Source organism: Typopeltis vanoorti, chromosome 15, assembly GCF_054136105.1.
Source record: "Typopeltis vanoorti isolate ZY-2024b chromosome 15, IOZ_Tvanoo_1.0, whole genome shotgun sequence".
Classification (NCBI taxonomy): domain Eukaryota; kingdom Metazoa; phylum Arthropoda; class Arachnida; order Uropygi; family Thelyphonidae; genus Typopeltis; species Typopeltis vanoorti.
In genome coordinates this window covers 56,189,714-56,210,997 of record NC_143563.1, presented here as the reverse complement: position 1 = coordinate 56,210,997, position 21,284 = coordinate 56,189,714, and the positions used below count along the sequence as shown (strand labels likewise).

The following is a 21,284-nucleotide window of genomic DNA, read 5'->3' as shown; positions in this document are numbered from 1 at the left end:
GATTCAGGCCAAATACAGGCTGTCAGGATCAGATCTTCACTTTACAACAAATAGTGGAGAAATCATGGGAATATAACAAAGATCTCTATTTGAGTTTTGTAGATCTGGAAAAGGCATATGATAAGGTGCCAAGAGAGAAGCTATTCAATACGCTACAGTTATATGGTGTCAATGGGGCATTATATCAAGCAATACTTGGTCTTTATTTGCGTCATAAGTCAGCGGTTAGAACTGAAGGAAGTACAGGAAGATGGTTTAATGTTAAATCTGGTGTGAGACAAGGATGTAAATTATCTCCTCTGTTATTCATTATCTATATGGATCACATTATGAAGGAAAGTGGTATTAAACATGATATCAAAATTGGAGGTGTAAATGTCAGCTCTTTGCTTTATGCAGACGATGTTATACTTATCAATAAATCCACTACATGTCTGCAAGATTCTCTGACTAAATTGAATAGCTATTGTAATGGATATGGTATGAAGGTCAGCAATAAAAAGACAAAGACAATGAAAATAGACAGAATCATTGAAAATGTCAACTGCATTGTGAACAGAGAACCTGTGGAACAAATAAAACATTTCACCTACTTTGGCACGATTTTTTAGTGAAGACGGTAAAGTAAATATGGAAATAGACAACAGAATCAATAAAGCTGGTATAGTAGGAAGTCAATTGAATAAATTCATATGGAATAAGAGAGAAATTAGCCGGAACACTAAATTAGCTGTATACAAGAGTGTTCAAACCAGTTTTAACTTATTATCTGAGAGCTGGGTCAGAAGTAATACACTTGACTAAAGACTAGAGGCCACAAATATGAGAATCCTGAGAAAGATTAGAGCCGTGAACAGATGGCATCAATGGCAATATCATATTCAAAACGAGGATATTAGGAAAGAACTTGACATTATCAGGATCCAGGAATGTGTTAGCAGAGCTAATCTCAGGTGGTATGGTCACTTAAACAAAATGGGAGAGGAAAGATTAGCTAAACAAGTGTTCTCTACCAGGTTGGCAGGAAAACGACCCAGAGGAAGACCAAGATATAGGTGGATTGATACGGTACAAAGTGCCTTAGACGATAGAAATATAAGATCTGATAATATTGGAGTCTTGACAAGTATCAGACTGATCTGGAGGAAAATTGTAGATAGGAAGTTAGTAATGATGTAAATTTTTCATGTAGTACTATCATATCCTGTACACCCCTTGAGGGTATATGGCAGGAATTTGATGATGATGAAGAAGAAAGCTGGTTAACTGATTTAATGTTTATTTGCACAAGGACAGCAAAGGTCATACTACGCCATATAAAAGGTTATAGCAGATGCAAAGGTATCAATAGTCGTAAAGAGATAAACTAGTAAACAATATGCATAATGAATTCATTGAATATAAATAGAATTTATAATCAAATGGGTTTGCATAAATTAATTCTTTGTAAAAAGATAAAAACATCACACAATTTGTCTGATAACATCTGCCTGTATGCATATAGCTCAGCCAGCCCTCGGTAAATAAGAATGTATAAGATGAAGGTAGCTTTGCTGTATGATTACAGCAATCAAGTGCTGTTCTCCAGCCAGATTCCACTTGATTACTGCAATCAAGTGGAATCTAGCTGGAGATAGCAATGTCAGTGAAACACAGCAACACAACCAACTAAGCTCTTGGATCTTGAACCATCAGTTCTAGATGGACAAGATATCAGAGTGGATTGCTATGTGTGTGTGCATTAAACAACTGCATGTAGACAGGTGGAGTATAAGACTTTTGTAGCTGATAAAGTGAGAGGTTGCAGCATGGAGGGAAAACTTGCCATAGAGGAATGCTGTTATGTTTAGCGCAGGTCATGTTGTCAAACTTTCATGCCAATAACTAACAAAATGTCTTTACCAAAAGACACATACCAAAAGATGCATAGCACTGTGATAAGCGAGACATTGAGCATCCCAATGTAGATAAGTCCACATAGGATGCTCTGGAAGAGACTATTTTTAAGGCATAGTTAAGAGACAACTGGTTTCCATCTAAGAGTCAGTTCACTGGCTTCAAATATAAAAACTTTGAGTGGTCGATGTGCAAAATGTACTAGCTCTCCATATAACTTGAGAGATGAGATCAACCACTGCAGGCTATTCTGCCTTGCAGAACCATAGCCTTGATACCTTGAGGAGTATGTACCAAATTATAGATTTGGTTGATTGGTTTGCTGCTACCTACAAACCAATCAACCATATCTATAATTTGCTATTTTCCTAAAGACAAACTCTCACCTTTGATACTACCTAGCGTTTATGAAGTTCCATGTTCCTGCAAGATGTCTTACTATGAACAGACAGGGAGATCTATTAGTAAATGCATCTCTGAACATTACGACCATATCCGTCTTAATCAAACTGCACAAATCTGGCCTCGCACAACACAGAGTTGAAAACCCAAACCATAGGATCCAGTGGGAAAAAACACTAAACTTCTACATAGATCATTATATAAACATGAGTGTTTATATAAAGGAAATGCTGAAACCCTACATGACAGACCCAATTTAAACCGTAATGACGTTCTTACTATCCCTAAAGTTTGGAAAATTGTCATCCTTAATTGTGTAAAATAAATTTTAATTTAATTCTATATCATGCTACTGCATGCATAGTGGGATTCCATTGCAAGCATGCACCCCAACTGTATGTTATTCCTAGTATTGTTTGAAATTACTGTACTGATGATGTCCTAAGATACTTAGGACGAAATATTTACTTATTAAATAATTTAAAGTACTGTGGTCACGTGTGTGTTTAAGTTAAAAACATTATAGACCATATAATATGGTCTATAATGCTTATAGACCAAATTATGTGGTCTATAGTTAAGCAGATATAGAGTTAGACCACAACTTACTGGTATCGAAAATTAAATGGAAACCAAGATGGGAGGGAAGAAAAAAATCCAAAGGAAATGGAAATACAGAACTATATAAAATTGAACTCTTAGACAATGAGAATATTAAAGGCTTGTATCTGAATAGAATTAGAGATTGGTTGAGCAAAATCGAGAAAAGCAGGACAGTGGAGGAAGAATAGTGAAACATCAAATATTAGAAAATGCTGCAAGAGAGAGTTTGGGTACAAAAAGAAAATGGATAAGACGCAGAGATCTAAGACAATGTGACGAAGAGATTAAAGAGATAATTGAAGAAAAAAGACAGCATATGAACAATGGCTAAATTTAAAGACAGATGAATCGCTCATTGAATATAAAACGAAAAGAGAAATAGAAAAGAGAGCATGTAGAAAAAAAAAATAGAGAAACGTATGAAATTTTTCTAGTAAAATTAGAACAGGACTGCACATTAAAACAACCTAACACACACACAGAATCCTCAAACAAATGAATAACGATTTAAAAGAAAGAGCAAAAATCAATATGATCGATCCAGAAACTTGGCAAGAGCATTTCCGTAGGCTATGGCATGATAACTCCTTGATACAAGAATCATCATCATCATGAAATTCCTGCCATGTACCCTCAAGGTGTATACAGGATATGACAGTACTACATGAAAAATTTACATCATTACTAACTTCCTATCTACAATTTTCCTCCAGATCAGTCTGTTACTTGTCAAGACTCCAACATTATCAGATCTTATATTTCTATCGTCGAAGGCACTCGTATCAATCCACCTATATCTTGGTCTTCCTCTGGGTCATTTTTCTGCCAACCTGGTAGAGAACACTTGTTTGGCTAATCTTTCCTCTCCCATTCTGTTTAAGTGACCATACCACCTGAGATTAGCTCTGCTAACACATTCCTGGATGCTGATAATGTCAAGTTCTTTCCTAATATCCTCGTTTCCAATATGATATTGCCACTGATGCCATCTGTTCACGGCTCTAATTTTTCTCAGGATTCTCATATTTGTGGTCTCTAGTCTTTGGTCAAGCGTTTTACTTCTGACCCAGCTCTCAGATTCATAAGTTAAAACTGGTTTGAACACTATCTTGTATACAGCTAATTTAGCGTTCTGACTAATTTCTCTCTTATTCCATATGAATTTATTCAATTGACTTCCTACTATACCAGCTTTGCTGATTCTGTTGTCTATTTCCATATTTAATTTACCATCTTCACTAAAAATCGTGCCTAAGTAGGTGAAATGTTTTACTTGTTCACAGGTTCTCCGTTCACACTTTCAACGATTCTGTCTATTTTCATTGTCTTTGTCTTTTTATTGCTGACCTTCACAGCATATCTATTACAACAGTTATTCAATTTAGTCAAGGAATCTTGCAAACTTGTAGCAGATTTATTTAGAAGTGTAACATCGTCCACATAAAGCAAAGAGCTGACATTAACATCTCCAATTCTGATATCATGTTTAATACCACTTTCCTTCATAATGTAATCCATATAGATAATGAATAACAGAAGGGATAATGTACATCCTCATCTCACACCAGATTTAACATTAAACCATCTTCCTGTACTTCCTTCAATTCTAACTGATGACTGACAACTCAAATACAGACTAAGTATTGCTTGATATAATGCCCCATTGACACCATATAACGTATTGAATAGCTTCTCTCTTGGCACCTTGTCATATGCCTTTTCCAGATTAACAAAACTCAAATAGAGATCTTTGTTATATTACCGTGATTTCTCAATTATTTGTCGTAAAGTGAAGATCTGATCCTGACAGCCTCTATTAGGCCTGAATACAGCTTGTTCTTCAACAAGCTTTTCTTCCACAATTCTAGAATTCTCAACCGTTTCTCAAGTATACTTGCATAAATCTTGCCAGGAATACTCAGTAGGGAAATATCTCTGTAATTCTCACATTCAGTTTTATTTCTCTTTTTATATATGAGTACTATGAGAGCTCTACTCCAATCATCGGGAATTCGTCCCTCTGTCCAGGCTTTCTGAACTATGCAGTGCAGCCACTGTAAGACTCTTATACTACCATATTTCAGCATTTCTGGTAGAATATCATCTACTCCTGCTGCCTTTCCACATTTCACGCCTTTGATGGCTTTTTCTACTTCAAGTATGGATATGTATTCCTGACTGCATGCCTGGTCGGTGTTTTTTACCACTGTGCTGTCATCACTGCTGGTTTCATTTAGCAGTTTTTCAAAGTAATTCCTCCATACTTCAAGGATAACTTTTTCTCCCGTTTTCATGTCACCTTTATCATCTCTAACTCCTTTTACAGCACTCTTTCCTCCATTCCTATCCAAAATATTTTGCCACCTTGATATTTATTTTCTATGTTCTTGCCAGTCCTCCCATGACCATTGTTTAGCTTTCTTACATTTGTCAGTATTTCTGTAAAATTTTCTAAGAGCAAAAGCTGACTTATTTGCAAGGAACTTTTGATATGCTTTCTTCTTTTTCTTCACTGCCTTTATAACTTTTATTCGCTTTAAAACTTTCTTATATGTTAATCTTTTCAATAACATGTAAGAAATTTTATCCTGCTCAAGACTAAATAGTGATCACTTCCAATTTCAAATCCTCTGTACACTCTGGTGTCCTGCACCAGGGAAAAACATCACTATCAACAATAACATAGTCAATGAGACTTTTCTTATTTCTTGCCTCTTCTCTCCATGTGAATTTGTGCACATTTTTATGTTGGAACATGGTGTTAGTAATAACCAGTTCATGTCCTGAGCAGAAATCCAACAAATATTTGCCATTATTATTAGCTTTGCTCTTTTCTCCAAATTTTCAGAGTAGGAAATGACAATCATTTCCTACTCTGCTATTTAGATCCCCAACAAGGATCAACTTTTCCTTTTTCATTGTGTCAGATGCTTTCTCTAAATCCTCAAAAAATTCCTCCACTTCTACCTTCGTAGAACCTTCTGTGGGACCATAGGCACAAATAAGTCTCATTGTCCAGGTCCCCATTCTCATCTTTGCCCACATCACTCTACTTGAGACTGGCTGCCATTCAAGAAGATTAGCCTCATATTTAGTGTTGAATACAATGGCTACTCCTTTTCCTAGATTGTCATTGCCTGAATATAACATTTTGTATTTATTGCTCAGAAAGATCTCACCAGTTTTTGTCTTTTTTGTTTCAGTCACCCCTATTATGTTGATCTGGTACTTATCTAATTCTTCAGCTAGCTCCATTTCTTTGAAGTATGAAGTTCATTTTGTAGTTCATATGAAGAACTACAAAATACCCTCAAACAAAGCAGAACAGGCAAGTCACCAGGAGATGATAATATAAATACAGAACTTATTAAATTTGCAGGTAAAGAATTTAAGATCATATTTCTAAAATTTATAAACCAAATATACAAAGAAGGAAAATCCCCAAAAAAAGCTGGGGTATAGTGATACCAATTTATAAAAAAGGTCTCAAAACAGAATGCAATAACTATCATGATATCAGTCTCCTCAATACAGGATACAAAATATATGCAAAAATGTTAACAAACAAATTAATATCCTATATAGAATCACAGCTGGGAGATGAACAGAACGGATTTCATAAAATAATATCATATACAGACTGCTTTTATCTTAAAAATAATTATAGAAAAACAGAGAATACAATATTGAAACACACATAGCTTTCATTGATTATATAAAAGCATTTGACAAAATTCTGAGAAATAAACTATGGGAAACTCAAAAGGAATATCACATTCCAAACCAACTATACAATGCTCTATTAAACATATATCATAATAATGAAATAGCAATAAGGCAAAATGATATCATATCTACTTGAAAACCAATAAATAGAGGAGTCCATCAAGGCTGTCCTTCATCACCCATATTATTTAACATATCATCATTAGTGTTCTGTCTCTTGACAGGTCCAATGGTATATCATCAGATAATATACCATTAATCTAATCAGATGGACCATGTTGTGGACAAGCTAAAAGAGAGAGAGAAAATCATTCACCATGATACACAGTGAGAAATGATACTAAAGAGAAACTGGCAGCCAAATTACAGAGAAATGAAAAGTAGGTGAAAAGGATGGCAATTTACTGAGCAAGCTTGAATGCAAGATATTAATAAATGCTCTAGAAATGTCAAGAGAAACAGTACAGGTTTCTTCAAATCTTTCCATAGTATGTGCCCTGTGGTGGGTGATGTGGTCTTGGATTGCAGATCTTCTGTGGTCTAGAGTGGCAGTACTTGTGATCAGTGATTAAGTGGTGGGCTTCTGGGTAGTGGAGAAGTTTCATTGCTGAAGACCTTTTCTGTTAATCTGGAGAAGACTGTAGTGAAGACAATGGGTTGAGAATAATGGTTTACTTGCAAAAGCCTTTTTCAAATTATTTAATACTGTCATATAAAACAATGTATAATAAATCAAATACATACATACCAAATGTCTCCTGGCATCATTCATGGGTACCTGAGGGAAGTTATTAGAAAGTGTGCCATCATGAACCTGTAATGCCTGCGAAGCTGACTGCTGTTGCAAAGAGCTGGATGTTGAAAATGGAGTTTGAGAAGCTGCTGTGGAAACCATATTTAGTGCTTCAGTTAACTGTTTTCCAAAATCTTGATACACAGCCTGAATCATACAAGTGTGAAAGGGAAGCAGAAAAGCATTAATAAAACCCAGTTTAAAGATATAAGAAATTAAAAGCTATAAAGAGACTTTTGCAAGTCATTTAAAAAAAAATATATATATATATATCATAACAGAATAATGAATAACACTAACAGTGTAGTGTTATTCACCATGTCTAGTGGATCAACTATAATTAAATACTGGTAAAGAAAAACTTATTAACTTAGCTAGAAATGGCTATTCCATTTCTGAATGTATTTATTCACAGTTTAAAGTGTTTAATATGATCTAACAGAAATACTGTATCTCCCCCCCCCCACCCAGCTTCAGTAAATAGTATCATGTGTAAGACTAAGTGATTCTTCTTCTTTAGCCTATTTCCATCTGATGCTGGATACAGGCCTTCTCTTAACTTTGTAATTTTGTTTTTAGCCAATGTCCACCATCTCATGTCAAAGATCACCTTATCAGTTTTAATCTTTGGTTAACTTTTCTTGATATCCATTCAGTGGTTAATTTTGCACATCTTTCCCCTGTTTCCCCTGGCTGGCCATATATGCTAATATGACCAGCCAGTCCATCTCAATTTACATGCTTTGCAATACTTCATGATATCTTTGACTTCGGTCATCTCTCTAATTTTATTATTTCTAATTCTACCCATTTTTGTTATTTGGAACATTCATCTCTCCAAAGTGTGCTTAGGCCACATGCAAGAGTGCAAGCATAAATAACAGAAGATTAACAATACAGTATTTGATCATGAGTTGTAGTAAAGCAGAAAGGCCCAATTAAACTAAAAATGTATACATTCTTTTTTTTAAAAGAATTAAACACTACTGAGGTGTTGAGCAACACCACTTCCCACAATGACTAAAGTAGCAATTATATATGACCCTCTGTAAAATCTCGATGTAGCTTAAAAATATCAAAGCGCTTTACATCGTTTTTTTTTAAATAACTTGTTTGTCTCTGTATATTTTGTACTAGATATTTTTGTAAATAACTCTTTAGAAATTAACTGTATATTCTCCTTTAAATAAGAATATTTTAGAGTGTAGTTTAAAATCCACAGTAGTTAAAATAAGTAATAGTGGATTGGAACAGTTTTGTAAATAAAGAACAGGCATATAAATAGAATAAAGAGTATATATACATTTAGTGTAAGAAATATTTTTAAGTACCATGAATAAAAACAGCGGTAACTCAGAAGCCAGTAGTACTAACAAGATTGGGGATGTAGAATTTTTTAGAACTGTAAATCCTCATCTCATCATCCCCCAATTCTTTGGAGAGGGCCACGATGATGTGTTGTCTTTCTTCAGGTTTGTAGAAGAGCTAAGGAATGTTGAAAACTAGTCGGACTTTCAGCTTCTAATAATACTTAGGAATAAACTGGAAGGGCCAAGAATTTTTTGTATTCCTTTCCCATCTTGAGAGACACTTTGGAATACAATAAATTCAAGGATACCCTAATATCTCAGTTTTCCACAGTTAAAAGCGTGGGTCCAAACCTGTGGAGGTTCCAAAAAATGTAAACAAGAGAAGAATCCATCACTGACTATTACAACAGGCTGCTCACCTTAGCTAATAGCATGAGCGTGTCCAGTGATGAAAAGAGTCTCTTTGATTGGGCTGTCTTCAACCAGTTCAGGTTAGGAGTTAGAGAAGAATATATAGAGACAGCATACAAAAGGAAGATAAATAATTTAGAAGACTGCTATCAGGCCATAAAAGAAAAAGAAAGGCTAGGCAATCTTCATTCAGAATCTAGTGCCTGTCAGATCAAAAGAGAGAAAAATCCAGGCAATCCTAAAGAACAAAGTAAAGACCAGCAGAAGGGAGGAAAATAAGGTCACAGAAATCTCTGAGTCTATTAATATGGAGGAAGTATGCACTTTAATTAGACAAGAGGTTGAATGGCTACAACAGTCCATTATGGACCATCTTGAAGTTGTACTGAAGCAGCTGGCAGCAGTAACTGAAGGAACCTCTGAATCAACTATACCTCAATCAGAGAGGACAAATGAAATAAAAGACAGGAGGGAAATTCCCAGATGTTTTAGTTGCAATAAGATTGGGCACATAGCTCACAACTGCTTTAAAAATAAAAGACCCTCCAACAGAAACATGAGTCAAATTTTGGGCACCCTCATCATAAATATGCAAACAAACCATGGAGAAGAGAGAGAACATGAATCAAGAACACCCATGGAAGTCTAAAATGATCATATTATGATGTATTATTAGATAGATGCTGGTTCCCATGTCTCAATCATAACTGAAGATTTTTATCAGGAAATAAAATCCAAGATATGGAGAGGCATTACTAAGCTAAAGAGACCAATCGGATTATTGGAACTTTCATCTTCTGTGTTTTATGTAACCAAGAAGGTTAGGGTAAAAATATACTTGCAAGAATTTAATTTGTGTGTTTGGCAAGAGTTGTTGGTCCTTCCCAGGACACCTCGCACAAGAGCACAGATTATCCTAGGAACTAACTTTCTAGAGAAATACAAGTTCTCATGCGACTTCTCTAGAAATGAAATATTCCTAGTGGGTAATAAATGGTCTAGAAAAGGGAACCGTAAATTTAAAAATAGAGTCGAGAAATCTTGTGAAATGAGAAAGCAGAATGAAAGAAATGTCGGGCCGACTGAAAGAGGTAATGAAATGTCTCAAAATAATCATACTGATCCTTCAATAGCTAGCTTCAACATATGAAAGTAACAGTCAATCTAAGACTTACTTCATCTCAAGTGTAAAATTAGTTAATGATCAGAGCATTAAGAAAAAGGAATTAAGAGAGGGTAAACAAAAGATAGTAGAAATAAACATTATAGAGAGAAGCAGTAAGGAAATTCACTGTCCAGGCAATGGGAGAAACAGAAAGAGAGCAAGAGGTCGGAAGGGAATTTGATGCCTGAGAGATAATGTCAAACAAGAGTCACAGCGCCAATCGCGTGAAGAAGAGCGCACAGGTCAGGCTGATGGCGTTCCTGCTCAATTATAAGTGACAAATCTGAGTATTGTCCGACCCAGAGAATGCATGAGACATGACACAGAAACAGATTAAAGGAAAAATTTTTCATGAAAGGGTGGGCCTTTGTAAAATCTCGATGTAGCTTAGAAATATCAAAGCGCTTTAAATGGATTTTTTTTTTTTTTTTTTTTTTTTTTTTTTTTTACAGAGGTCAAGGCTCATGAGAATGTTGTAAAAATAACTTGTTTGTCTCTGTATATTTTGTACTAAATATTTTGTAAATAACTCTTTACTGTATATACTCCTTTAATAAGAATATTTTAGAGTGTTAAAAACAAAGGTAATGTTTTGCCACCGGAGCTGTATGTAATAGATCTACATGGTGGCATAAGAAAGGTTGTTTATGAAATTTTGTGTGTATGTGAAAGGCTTACAAGCTCTGCATGTAAACACCTCCGAAGTTAGTCAGAAAGGTTCAAACAACTTTTTGATGGCAGGCAACTTACAATCAAAAAAAAGTGGGCCAAACTTGAAAGAAGATGAAAGAGTCATGCCGAGTTCTTTGGGAGATTACAAACTTCGTGCGAGGTCTCAGAGAAGGCACAATAAAAAGGGACAGAGCCAAGCATAGGGAGCTTCCCGGTTCGAGATGTCGCTAGAGAGAGACTACTTCTAGGCCAGAGAGACAGTTTTCACAAACCGCAGACTGAGCTCTCCGCTTCCAGCAGTTGCCAGAGAGGGGCTTCCCAGTTCCAGTTTAGAGAGAGAGCTTCGAGTTGCCGAAAGGAGAAGTTCCAATTGCCAGAGAAAAGCTTCCAGGCAAGAGAGGGATCCCGGTTGACAGTTGGCAGCAATTACAGTTTCTTAGAGGCAAGAGTTCAAGCTACTTGAGATGGCAGTCGTCCAAGCATTTTCGGCGAGCCAAAGCAGAGGCGAAAAGGCGATGTAAATTACCCGAAGCAGCTTTGCTCGGAAGTTTTTCTTTTTGCTGTGGGAGAATAACATTTTGTCGGAGCTGTACGAGTACCACAGGTTGCTGTTTACAGCCCGCTATTTTTCTGATGAGATACTACTGAAGCCAAATTTCCCGAAGGAAGCTCGAGATCTGAGATGAAAGAATTGCCACAGAACTTTTAGTCAAAGACTTTTGACTGAACATGCGATACAAAGCCTTTGTAAGTTACACACTTTTGTATATTCCCTCTTATAGTTGTTATAGAAGGATGTTTAAGATTTTTGTTTAATAGTGATAAAAAGTGTTTTTAAGAAAGTCAATTGTCATGTTGGAAATTGACATCAAATTTGTAAAAATAACTTTAATCTCTTTGCAAGTAAACTAGGAGTTTAATAAGTTGAATTTGTAAGCAGAGAGTTAATAGGTTTTAATCGTATGCTAAAGATTTCATAGATGGATCTCCCTATTGTTTAATTCATAATATAATTCAATATAATCATAATATAATTGCTCCCTATTGTTTAATTCATGTATATTTCATAGTAATGTAAATAAAATGTGTTTTGATTTTTTTGTTAAAGGAGTGCTGCCTGATTGTTTATTTTTACAACTGCACTGTTCCTAAATAAATAGGACTTGTGAGCGGGAAACTAAGTGAGATAGCCGAAGCGTAAAGTTAAGTAAAAGAATAGACCACGACGGTTTGTGTAAAGTTTTATTGAAGGAATTTGTGTTGGAGAGAGAAATCTGCCTGCACTTTTATTGAGTTTTAGGCTAATTAAATAATATTAGTGGCACAGTCTACATTAAATAAATTTTCTAGTATCTTAGGCATAAGACTCGTAGTGCGAAGGGTAGATAAACATAGTACACAATAAAGCAAGAAAGATTCAGAGAGAGAAAAGGGCACAGTTAAATTAGAATAACGGTATAAAGTATACAGTCAAAGACATTATAAATAAATAGCAAGTAACAGCTACCGTTTACACCTCCTTAGTCTTTCTATAAAGAACTTGCTTTTTTTTTTGTGTGTATGTGTATGATTTAAGACTCTTCCTAGCAAATCTTTTTTTGCAAGGTGATGGCATATTCTGTAAATCCAAACTGATATAGCCTGAGATTCCTCAAACATAAAGGATGGCCCCACAATTTATCTATTCCTGGGTGGCTGAAGATGAAGTAGTCACGTATTTGTTTATGGTCTTGCTAGTGAAAATAATATTTTCACTAGCAAGTTTAATACTACATTCTTCCACGTGTTTAATACCACATTCTCATAGCAGAATGTGGCAATGTATTCCCCTTATTCACCATGCCCTATTCTTGTTATAATATGTCTTTCTATGGATAAAGAGAGCAAATATGATGGACGAGCTAAGATGCAAAATGTAACATCCTTTATCTTCATCTGAAAACCAGAAATGAAGGCCTCCATCCAATTAAGAATGAGTAAGTCTAAAATGGAGATATGATTCTTATTTTTCAGTTTCTAGTGTAAACTATCCTGAATTATTCTGAATAGCCTTTATTAAAATATTTATAAATTTTAGAACACCATTAGTGAATACTGCCATATCATTCACAAATATATATATCACCCAATATGTTTGAGATGAATGTTGCAGAAAAGACTGATCAAAATTCTTCACAAAGTTGTTAATCAAAGTGGAGAAATGAGGACTGCCTACTGGCACCTGAAGCCAGAATGAATTGCAAAGTCAAAGAGAATGATGAGCTAGGAAATACTATTTAAACAAATACTACATATTGTCAACTGGTACATCTATGAATACTAATCATTACTACATGAAAATCTCCAAAGAGTCCAAAAATTCACTTTGAACACGTTCACTGAAAAAAAATCACTCACAGCAGAATGTGGCAATGTATTCCCCTTATTCACCATTCTCGAAGCAAACAATCTAGCCCTCGCATCCTTCCTAACCACACTCTTCCTCAATTTCCAGGCATGACTCCTTGTGCTACATCCTCAAGTCAATTTCTGAAAAATTTCCTCTGCATCAATCCTATAAAACTCTTTTAGTAACTTAAACATTTCTATCATATCAATATCTACTGTAATCCACAGACTCTCAATCTAATGTTGAAGGGAACATTCCATGGACCACTTGCCATCCTGGTCAATAGCTTCTGGATCTTCACCACCACTTCCTCAATCCCAAGAAACCATCATATTTGCTCTCTTTATCCATAGACAGACATATTATAACAAGAATAGAGCATGGTGAATAAGGGGAATACATTGCCACATTCTGCACAAATCTGGTCACAGTAATATCCAAATATGGATGTATCAAAGCTGTATAAAGAGGCTTTAATTTGCCATTAGATTTTAATGGTGTATAAGCATGTAAGCCTGCACACTGTGCATATGTGTAGTCAGGGAATGATGTAAGAATTGCACATTCACATCTGCTGTGAGCCACAATGAGTAAATTGCTATGTTCTTGTTTTCTGTTTCTGATATTCTTGTTCTGCAAAGTAAGACTTAAAAGATTTAGATCAACAAGGAGTTGCTCTGCACTTTCTTTTTTTTCATGCAGTTTCCACAAGATTAAAGACTACTGGTATTCTTTGATTAACGTGATTTAATCCCTCAATGTTACTGTGTATATCAAAATCGTTTTAATCAAATATGATAGTCAATGGTAAAAATTACAATTCGTCCATGATTGATTATTGTATTAATAATTTGTTTTATATGGTACTCTTTTAGGAAAGATAAAAAATGAATGCAAAATAAATTTTAATAAATGCTTGTACTTACATTAGTTACTACAATTTTTATCAAAAAAGTTATCAAGAGTCGTTTGAACATTTTCAGTTTTTTTTCTTATCAGCATAAATTCTATGATAACAAGCAAAATGACTCTCTAGACCTTGGCAAACAAGCATTCTTCAATTAACATCTGGATCCATATCCATTACTTGCTGCTTAAGTGATTCTAAACTGAGAAATATTCCATCCAGTTCTTTGATTGTTATCTCATCTTCACATTCCATTTGTTCGTTGTTGTTCAATTTCAAGAAGATCATTGTCACTGAAGTCTTTTGAATTTGAATCCAAGAATTCTTTAACATCTTCTGCATCAAACACCATCAAAACCAAAGTCTTTACCAATTGCAATGATTTCTTCAACTATGTTGTTCACAGGATTTTGAAAACCACCTAAGTCATTAGCGCATTCTGGCAAAAGGTTTTTCCAAACAGCTCTCATGCAGCTAGAAGACACTTACCCCATGAGTCACGAATGTTTTCAATTGAGTGTTTAATGTTAAAATTTTTCCAACATTCTTGGAACGTAATCGCATTTTCTCCTGTTGTTGTTTCTACTGCCTTTGAGAATGTCTTTATAAGAAAATATGCTTTGAAAGTTGCAATGATGCTCATGTCCATGGGTTTGTAGTAATGATGTCATATTTGGTGGAAAAAAAACTTTCACATTCTCACACAGATCATTAAGAGAATTTGGATGAAATTCTTTTTTGGATGAAAAAATTTTTATGAAGAATGTAATCTGTAAGTACAACAGAACAACTGGAGCTTGTGATACACAGACACTCTTAATGTGAGGAATGAAGTCATCATGCTCACGACTTTCTTTCTCTCGGCCCGGAAACCCTCCTCGAGGCTTGCATGTTTTTGCATGGTAAATTTAAAGGCGCATTAATTAAAACTCTTGCCATAATCAAATCCTGCGTTAAGCAAGGGATACCTGTATTTCCTAAAATGGAGTTTCTTTACAGATTTTGAGATTCTACTAAACTGTTCTGGATAAGGAAGGGTGATATTTTCTGAATAGAACATTCACCTGTTGAATGTACAATTCAGATGGTGAATTGTACATTCAACAGATGAGGAAAGATGGTGGTGTATTAGTACATGTCTTAGATGTTTTCAATTACTTATTATTAGCATCATTTGATAGTTTAGAAACATGACTGGAAATGGATACAGTTTACACTAGAAATGGAAAAATAAGAATTTTACATCTCTTCATTTTTCACCATCAAATGGTGGGCAATCCTCCATTTTTTTTTTTTTTTCAAATAAAACATCCTCAAGATGTTATGTTCTATCTCGCTATAATATGGACCACTGTGAATAGGGCTGCTTTCCTGAGGATGAGGAAGTAGTGAAAATGATCCAAAAGTAAGTGAGCAAGACAGTGAGCGGTCTTTATGATTACAGAGTGAAAGAATGTAGTTTGCCGAAGTTGGATGTGAGACAGAAGAGAGGTGATATGATAGAAATGGTTAAGTTACTACAAGGATTTTAAGAGTACTAATGCAGAGGAAATTTCTCAGCATTTGGTTAAAGGCAAAACATGGGGACATCCCTGAAATCTGAATAAAAATGGGTTATAACAAGGATGTCAGGAGTACATTTTTCACTTGGAGAGTGGTGTTGTTTGGAATGGGTTGCCACAGTCTGCTGTGAGTGCTTTGTCAGTTAATGTGTTCAAGGAGAAGTATGACAACAGGTAATGTGTGGATAGTGTAGGTTTCCTGCAATGAGTTATTGGGCTCCCTGGCAATTCCTGTGCAATAATAATAATAATAATAATGGATGCCAAAAGTCTAGCACCATAAGACAATGTTGTTTAGGGAAATTAACAATGCTGACAGTATAATATCTAAATAAATTTACATATTATTTCAAATATTTTACAAAAGTTGAACTCACTCCTTCAGTGGAATCATATTTTTGTATTAATACATGCACAATTCAGTAACTGAAAATGAACAGGAGAAATACAGGGAAGTCTATAGTCCTAAAATTATGCTACTCATTACTGGCTTTCGATAAGTGTTCTTGACCACAATAATGGTTTTCCATATAAGAGGCAGTCTGACGCAACCATATTTGTTCAAGTTTAGGATAGTTCATAAGAAGCAGATTTCAGGATAAGCCGCTCAAATTTAAATTTGTTTTGGTGGATTAAGGTTGCATTTTTTTGTCACATCCTGTGGAGGGTATCCAGGGCGTGGTCTGCTAAACCTGAGCAGACACAGTGGTGGAAAGAGATATAGTCTTGGTGCTCTGGCATCATAATGTACGTTGTCCTGCCTGTTTGGCCAAAGTAGGAAAGAGTGCAGCTGCAAGGTACCTGAAAGATTCCAGGCAAATCTAGAGGTAACAGTTGGTCTTTAGGAGAGACCAGATAATGGATGCTAAGTTTCTGTGTTGTTTTTAAGTTGTCGCAATATTGCAATAGGCCAGCTTGGTTGGCGTGTCCACTCTCCAGCCAAGAGGCTGCGGGTTCGAATCCCGCCGTGGGCATGGATGTTTGTGATTGTCCTACAAACTTTGTGTGGAAAGGGAATCTGCGACCCTACCACCTATTCTAGCAGAAGACATTATTGCCAAAACTATGTGAGGTATGGCATCTACGGACGTCAAATGTGGGAAAATATATATATATATATATTTTGCATTTATTTATTTATTTTTTATTTTTAGGATATTGGCCACCTTTTCAGAGGTGCCCAAATATATATGGAATAGTGAAAGATTTGTTGTATTCTGTTTGGAGGAGAGGGATATGGATTGGATACAGATTGTTGGTGTTCTTTTAATCTACTTGGGTGGGGGGAGGGGGGGATGTAGCCATAAAGTGTTTTTTTTTTTTTTTTTTTTTTTTTTTTTTTTTTTTTTTTTTTTTTAATGGTTGAGTGGAGCGTTATCAGTGCAAATTAATTTTTCCCTGGGTGAGGTTTTTTTTATAATGCCATGCTGTTGGGCAGGAAGAGCCAAGGATCCATCTGGTTGTCTTGTAGACAGGTTTCTAAGGAAGGGAAGTTGTTTACTTTCTGTAGTGAATTGGATCCTTGATATTGACTGTTCAAATGGGGAAAAAAAAGTGTTTAGCATGTTGAAGTCATGAGGCCAAATAGCAAATGAATTGTCTATATAGTATAACCAGATAGTAGGTTTGAGGGAGGGTGGGGGGAGAAAAGAGAACAGACTATAGCTGTCCTCTATTTGTTTGTAGAATTTTGCTTGCCAAATGAAACAGCCTGAATTCATGGTGAACTGAAACGGGACTGAGATACCAGAAGGAAATTTTGCTTAGCTCAAATCAAAAGCATTTTCAAGTGAGATCGTAAATAAAGAGGAGACATCAAACTGACCATGAAGTTGATGCTGAAGAGTGTGAGGTCCTGTATACTGGACTTAGAGTGAGCTGAATTTTTTTTCATGTGTGAAGAGACATTACCTATACCAGTGGTGGCGAACCTTTTTATGTGTGCATGCCAAAAATTTACCAATCGATTTGCTGACATGCCTGGCAGATATTAATAGGGGAAAAAATCAATAGAAAATTAATCTAACTTAATTTATTTATTTATAATATACATATTTTTATTTATAATATTTTATAAATAATTATTTATAATTTTATAAATATTGAGTTTTACTTTTATTTATAATATTTATTTATATATAAATTTATAATGTTATTCAGTGTAAAAACATGGTTTGAAAAAAAAAACTGTAGTGAGAAAAATATTTATGCATTGTAACTCACCATCGAAGTTACCTGAACAAGGGAAACAGCAGAAGGATGTCAACTTGTGAGCGAAACGCTTACCATATTTACTCACAAATAACTCACTCTTGCACATAACTAACACCCCCCTGGTTTTACATTACGAAAAAGACATTAAAAAGTGTTGCATATGCCTCCCCCACGAAAAATGTTTAAACATGTTCACATTGAGGTGATAGTAACTCACTCCCTGCAATTACCTCAACAGCCATTATACTGCAGACGCAAGAAAAATAAGTAGTTTTATTGTATCCCTGATTAAGGTACGGAGGCTTTTGCAGTCTGTCTAATATATTTCTCAACAAATAATGCAATTAGAGACAGCTGGAATAAAAACGGTGCTAACTAATGAATCACATGTCCCCTCTCACAGAAACTGTATAGACTCAAGTAAAACCATATGTTGCACTGGAAACACAGAATCTAACTAAAAACTATTGTCCAATTTTTCAATTACATGAAATAAGTTTGTTTTATTGCATTTGAAATTCTCGATGTCATTATGACAGATCACAAAGGCTAACTTCAAATAAAATTCTACCGCGAATTGAAATATGCCATATAATGCATGTGTGAGTTCCTGTGCCAGCTCAAACGCAAACAAGCAACAATAAAATTCAACCAAAGGTTGAAACTTTGTGTGAGTTGAGTTCACCAATAAAGAGAAGTTCTGTCAGAACGATAAACGACACCCCGTCGTGAATGTGTTAAAACTAAGAAATATATAGTGAACGTTGTTATGACAGTTTCACATGTTATGGAATTCGGTTGAAGAGAATTAGCATTTCAACTCAACAATTGCAGGTTGTCTTTGGGTCACACGACCTTTTGTTAATACTGCACCAATCATATGCACATCTTCATAGCTGCTCTCTGGTGTAAAACAAAATTTAACTTGTATGTATTATAACAATTGAAAAAAAAAAGGTTGAATAATTTATAAGCGTAAAAAAGGATATCAACTGTAAATTGTTGACATGCCAGCAAAAATTCTTGGACATGTCATAGGTTCGCCATCCATGACCTACACTATGAGTGAGCACTTTGACTAAATGTTCAACTAGTTTGTAGATGGGTGAGTTTATGGCATCTAGGACTAAGTGTAATGGTACAGTTTATTTTTGTATTTTTGGAAGCCCCGTTTATCTGGGAGGGTGAAATTTTACGGTTTTAGTCTGTCGGTAACCTCCAATGGCCAGGAAATTATATTTTTCAGAAGTGTATTAATGGTTTTAATCTGTGTATTAGGTGGGCCATACATAGTTTAGTTGGCAGTAGGTCTCTAAGAAGAGCAGCCATTTTTTAGTTTAATCTGAGTGGTTGATAATTATAGCTTTGTTATCCTTGAGACTTATTAGATCTTTAAATTTTCTGTTAGGCAGGTTGCTTTTTAAAGGTTTTTTTCTCTAAGCAACTCACATTAAATGCATTTAAATGGATTTGTCCCAAGGATATTGTGGATCATGGTCAACAAAGTTTTGTGATATGACTGAGGCTATATACAAACAGGGAAAACAGGTTGAAGATATGATAATTTCAGTGCAGAAGAAACAATCTGAATGGAGATAAGTATACTATGAGAGAGGGGTTATCAAACAGTTCTTGAATGAGGTGAAAATAAAGTCTCTTCTTTGCCTTTTGTTTTTCTCTCTCTCTCTCTCTAATCAATAGGTTGTAGCTTCAAATCCTGCCACCGGCAGAGTTATTTGCAAATGTCTAGGTGAGAGATGAATTTCATCATCTGGTAAAATATAATAGATTTAGTTTAATCCTTTATCCCAGTGAGAGCAAACAAAGTTTGCACCTGAAAATATCTTCAGGACTAAATATATCTTCAGGACTAAATATAGTGTTGTACTATCTTATCCAGTAAGTAGTGCAACACCAAGGCAACTCGTGGCAAAGGTGGAGCAAGCTACCAGGCACTTCTAACCCAGTATCTCCCATAATGCAAAACACATTTCCTATGTGGATATGTATACTGTTATGCATTAAAGGGATTGGCCATCTACCCAGACTAGTTTCGACCTTTATTGAGGTCTCTTCAGTGGGAGCCAGGCCCAGAGCTGGAGATACCAGGCAGAAGCAGTAGCAAGTCATCTGTGCCTATGGGAGTTGCCAAAAGGTTTATCACCTTTTTTAAAAATTACTCTGGATTTAGAGAAAGATGTTGAAAATTTATTTATCACTAGGTTAGACTATAATAGATTTAGTTTAATCCTTTATCCCAGTGAGAGCAAACAAAGTTTGCGCCTGAAAATATCTTCTTTGCTCTCACTGGGATAAAGGATTAAACTAAATCTATTATAGTCTAACCTAGTGATAAATAAATTTTCAACATCTTTCTCTAAATCCAGAGTAATTTTTAAAAAAAGGTGATAAACCTTTTGGCAACTCCCATAGGCACAGATGACTTGCTACTGCTTCTGCCTGGTATCTCCAGCTCTGGGCCTGGCTCCCACTGAAGAGACCTCAATAAAGGTCGAAACTAGTCTGGGTAGATGGCCAATCCCTTTAATGCATAACAGTATACATATCCACATAGGAAATGTGTTTTGCATTATGGGAGATACTGGGTTAGAAGTGCCTGGTAGCTTGCTCCACCTTTGCCACGAGTTGCCTTGGTGTTGCACTACTTACTGGATAAGATAGTACAACACTATATTTAGTCCTGAAGATATTTTCAGGCGCAAACTTTGTTTGCTCTCACTGGGATAAAGGATTAAACTAAATCTATTATAGTCTAACCTAGTGATAAATAAATTTTCAACATCTTTCTCTAAATCCAGAGTAATTTTTAAAAAAGGTGATAAACCTTTTGGCAACTCCCATAGGCACAGATGACTTGCTACTGCTTCTGCCTGGTATCTCCAGCTCTGGGCCTGGCTCCCACTGAAGAGACCTCAATAAAGGTCGAAACTAGTCTGGGTAGATGGCCAATCCCTTTAATGCATAACAGTATACATATCCACATAGGAAATGTGTTTTGCATTATGGGAGATACTGGGTTAGAAGTGCCTGGTAGCTTGCTCCACCTTTGCCACGAGTTGCCTTGGTGTTGCACTACTTACTGGATAAGATAGTACAACACTATATTTAGTCCTGAAGATATTTTCAGGCGCAAACTTTGTTTGCTCTCACTGGGATAAAGGATTAAACTAAATCTATTATAGTCTAACCTAGTGATAAATAAATTTTCATCAT

The 21,284-nt window shown here is 35.4% G+C and overlaps 1 protein-coding gene across 1 annotated transcript in view; it reads right to left on the bottom strand.

The window, feature by feature from the left end:
• Window positions 1-21,284, bottom strand: part of LOC150098775 (uncharacterized) — a 188,166-nt gene that overhangs the window by 14,713 nt on the left and 152,169 nt on the right. The window contains exon 7 of the mRNA XM_090405749.1: window positions 7,376-7,567. Coding sequence (XP_090261875.1) covers window positions 7,376-7,567 — 192 coding nt within the window. The remainder of the gene's footprint in view (window positions 1-7,375; window positions 7,568-21,284) is intronic.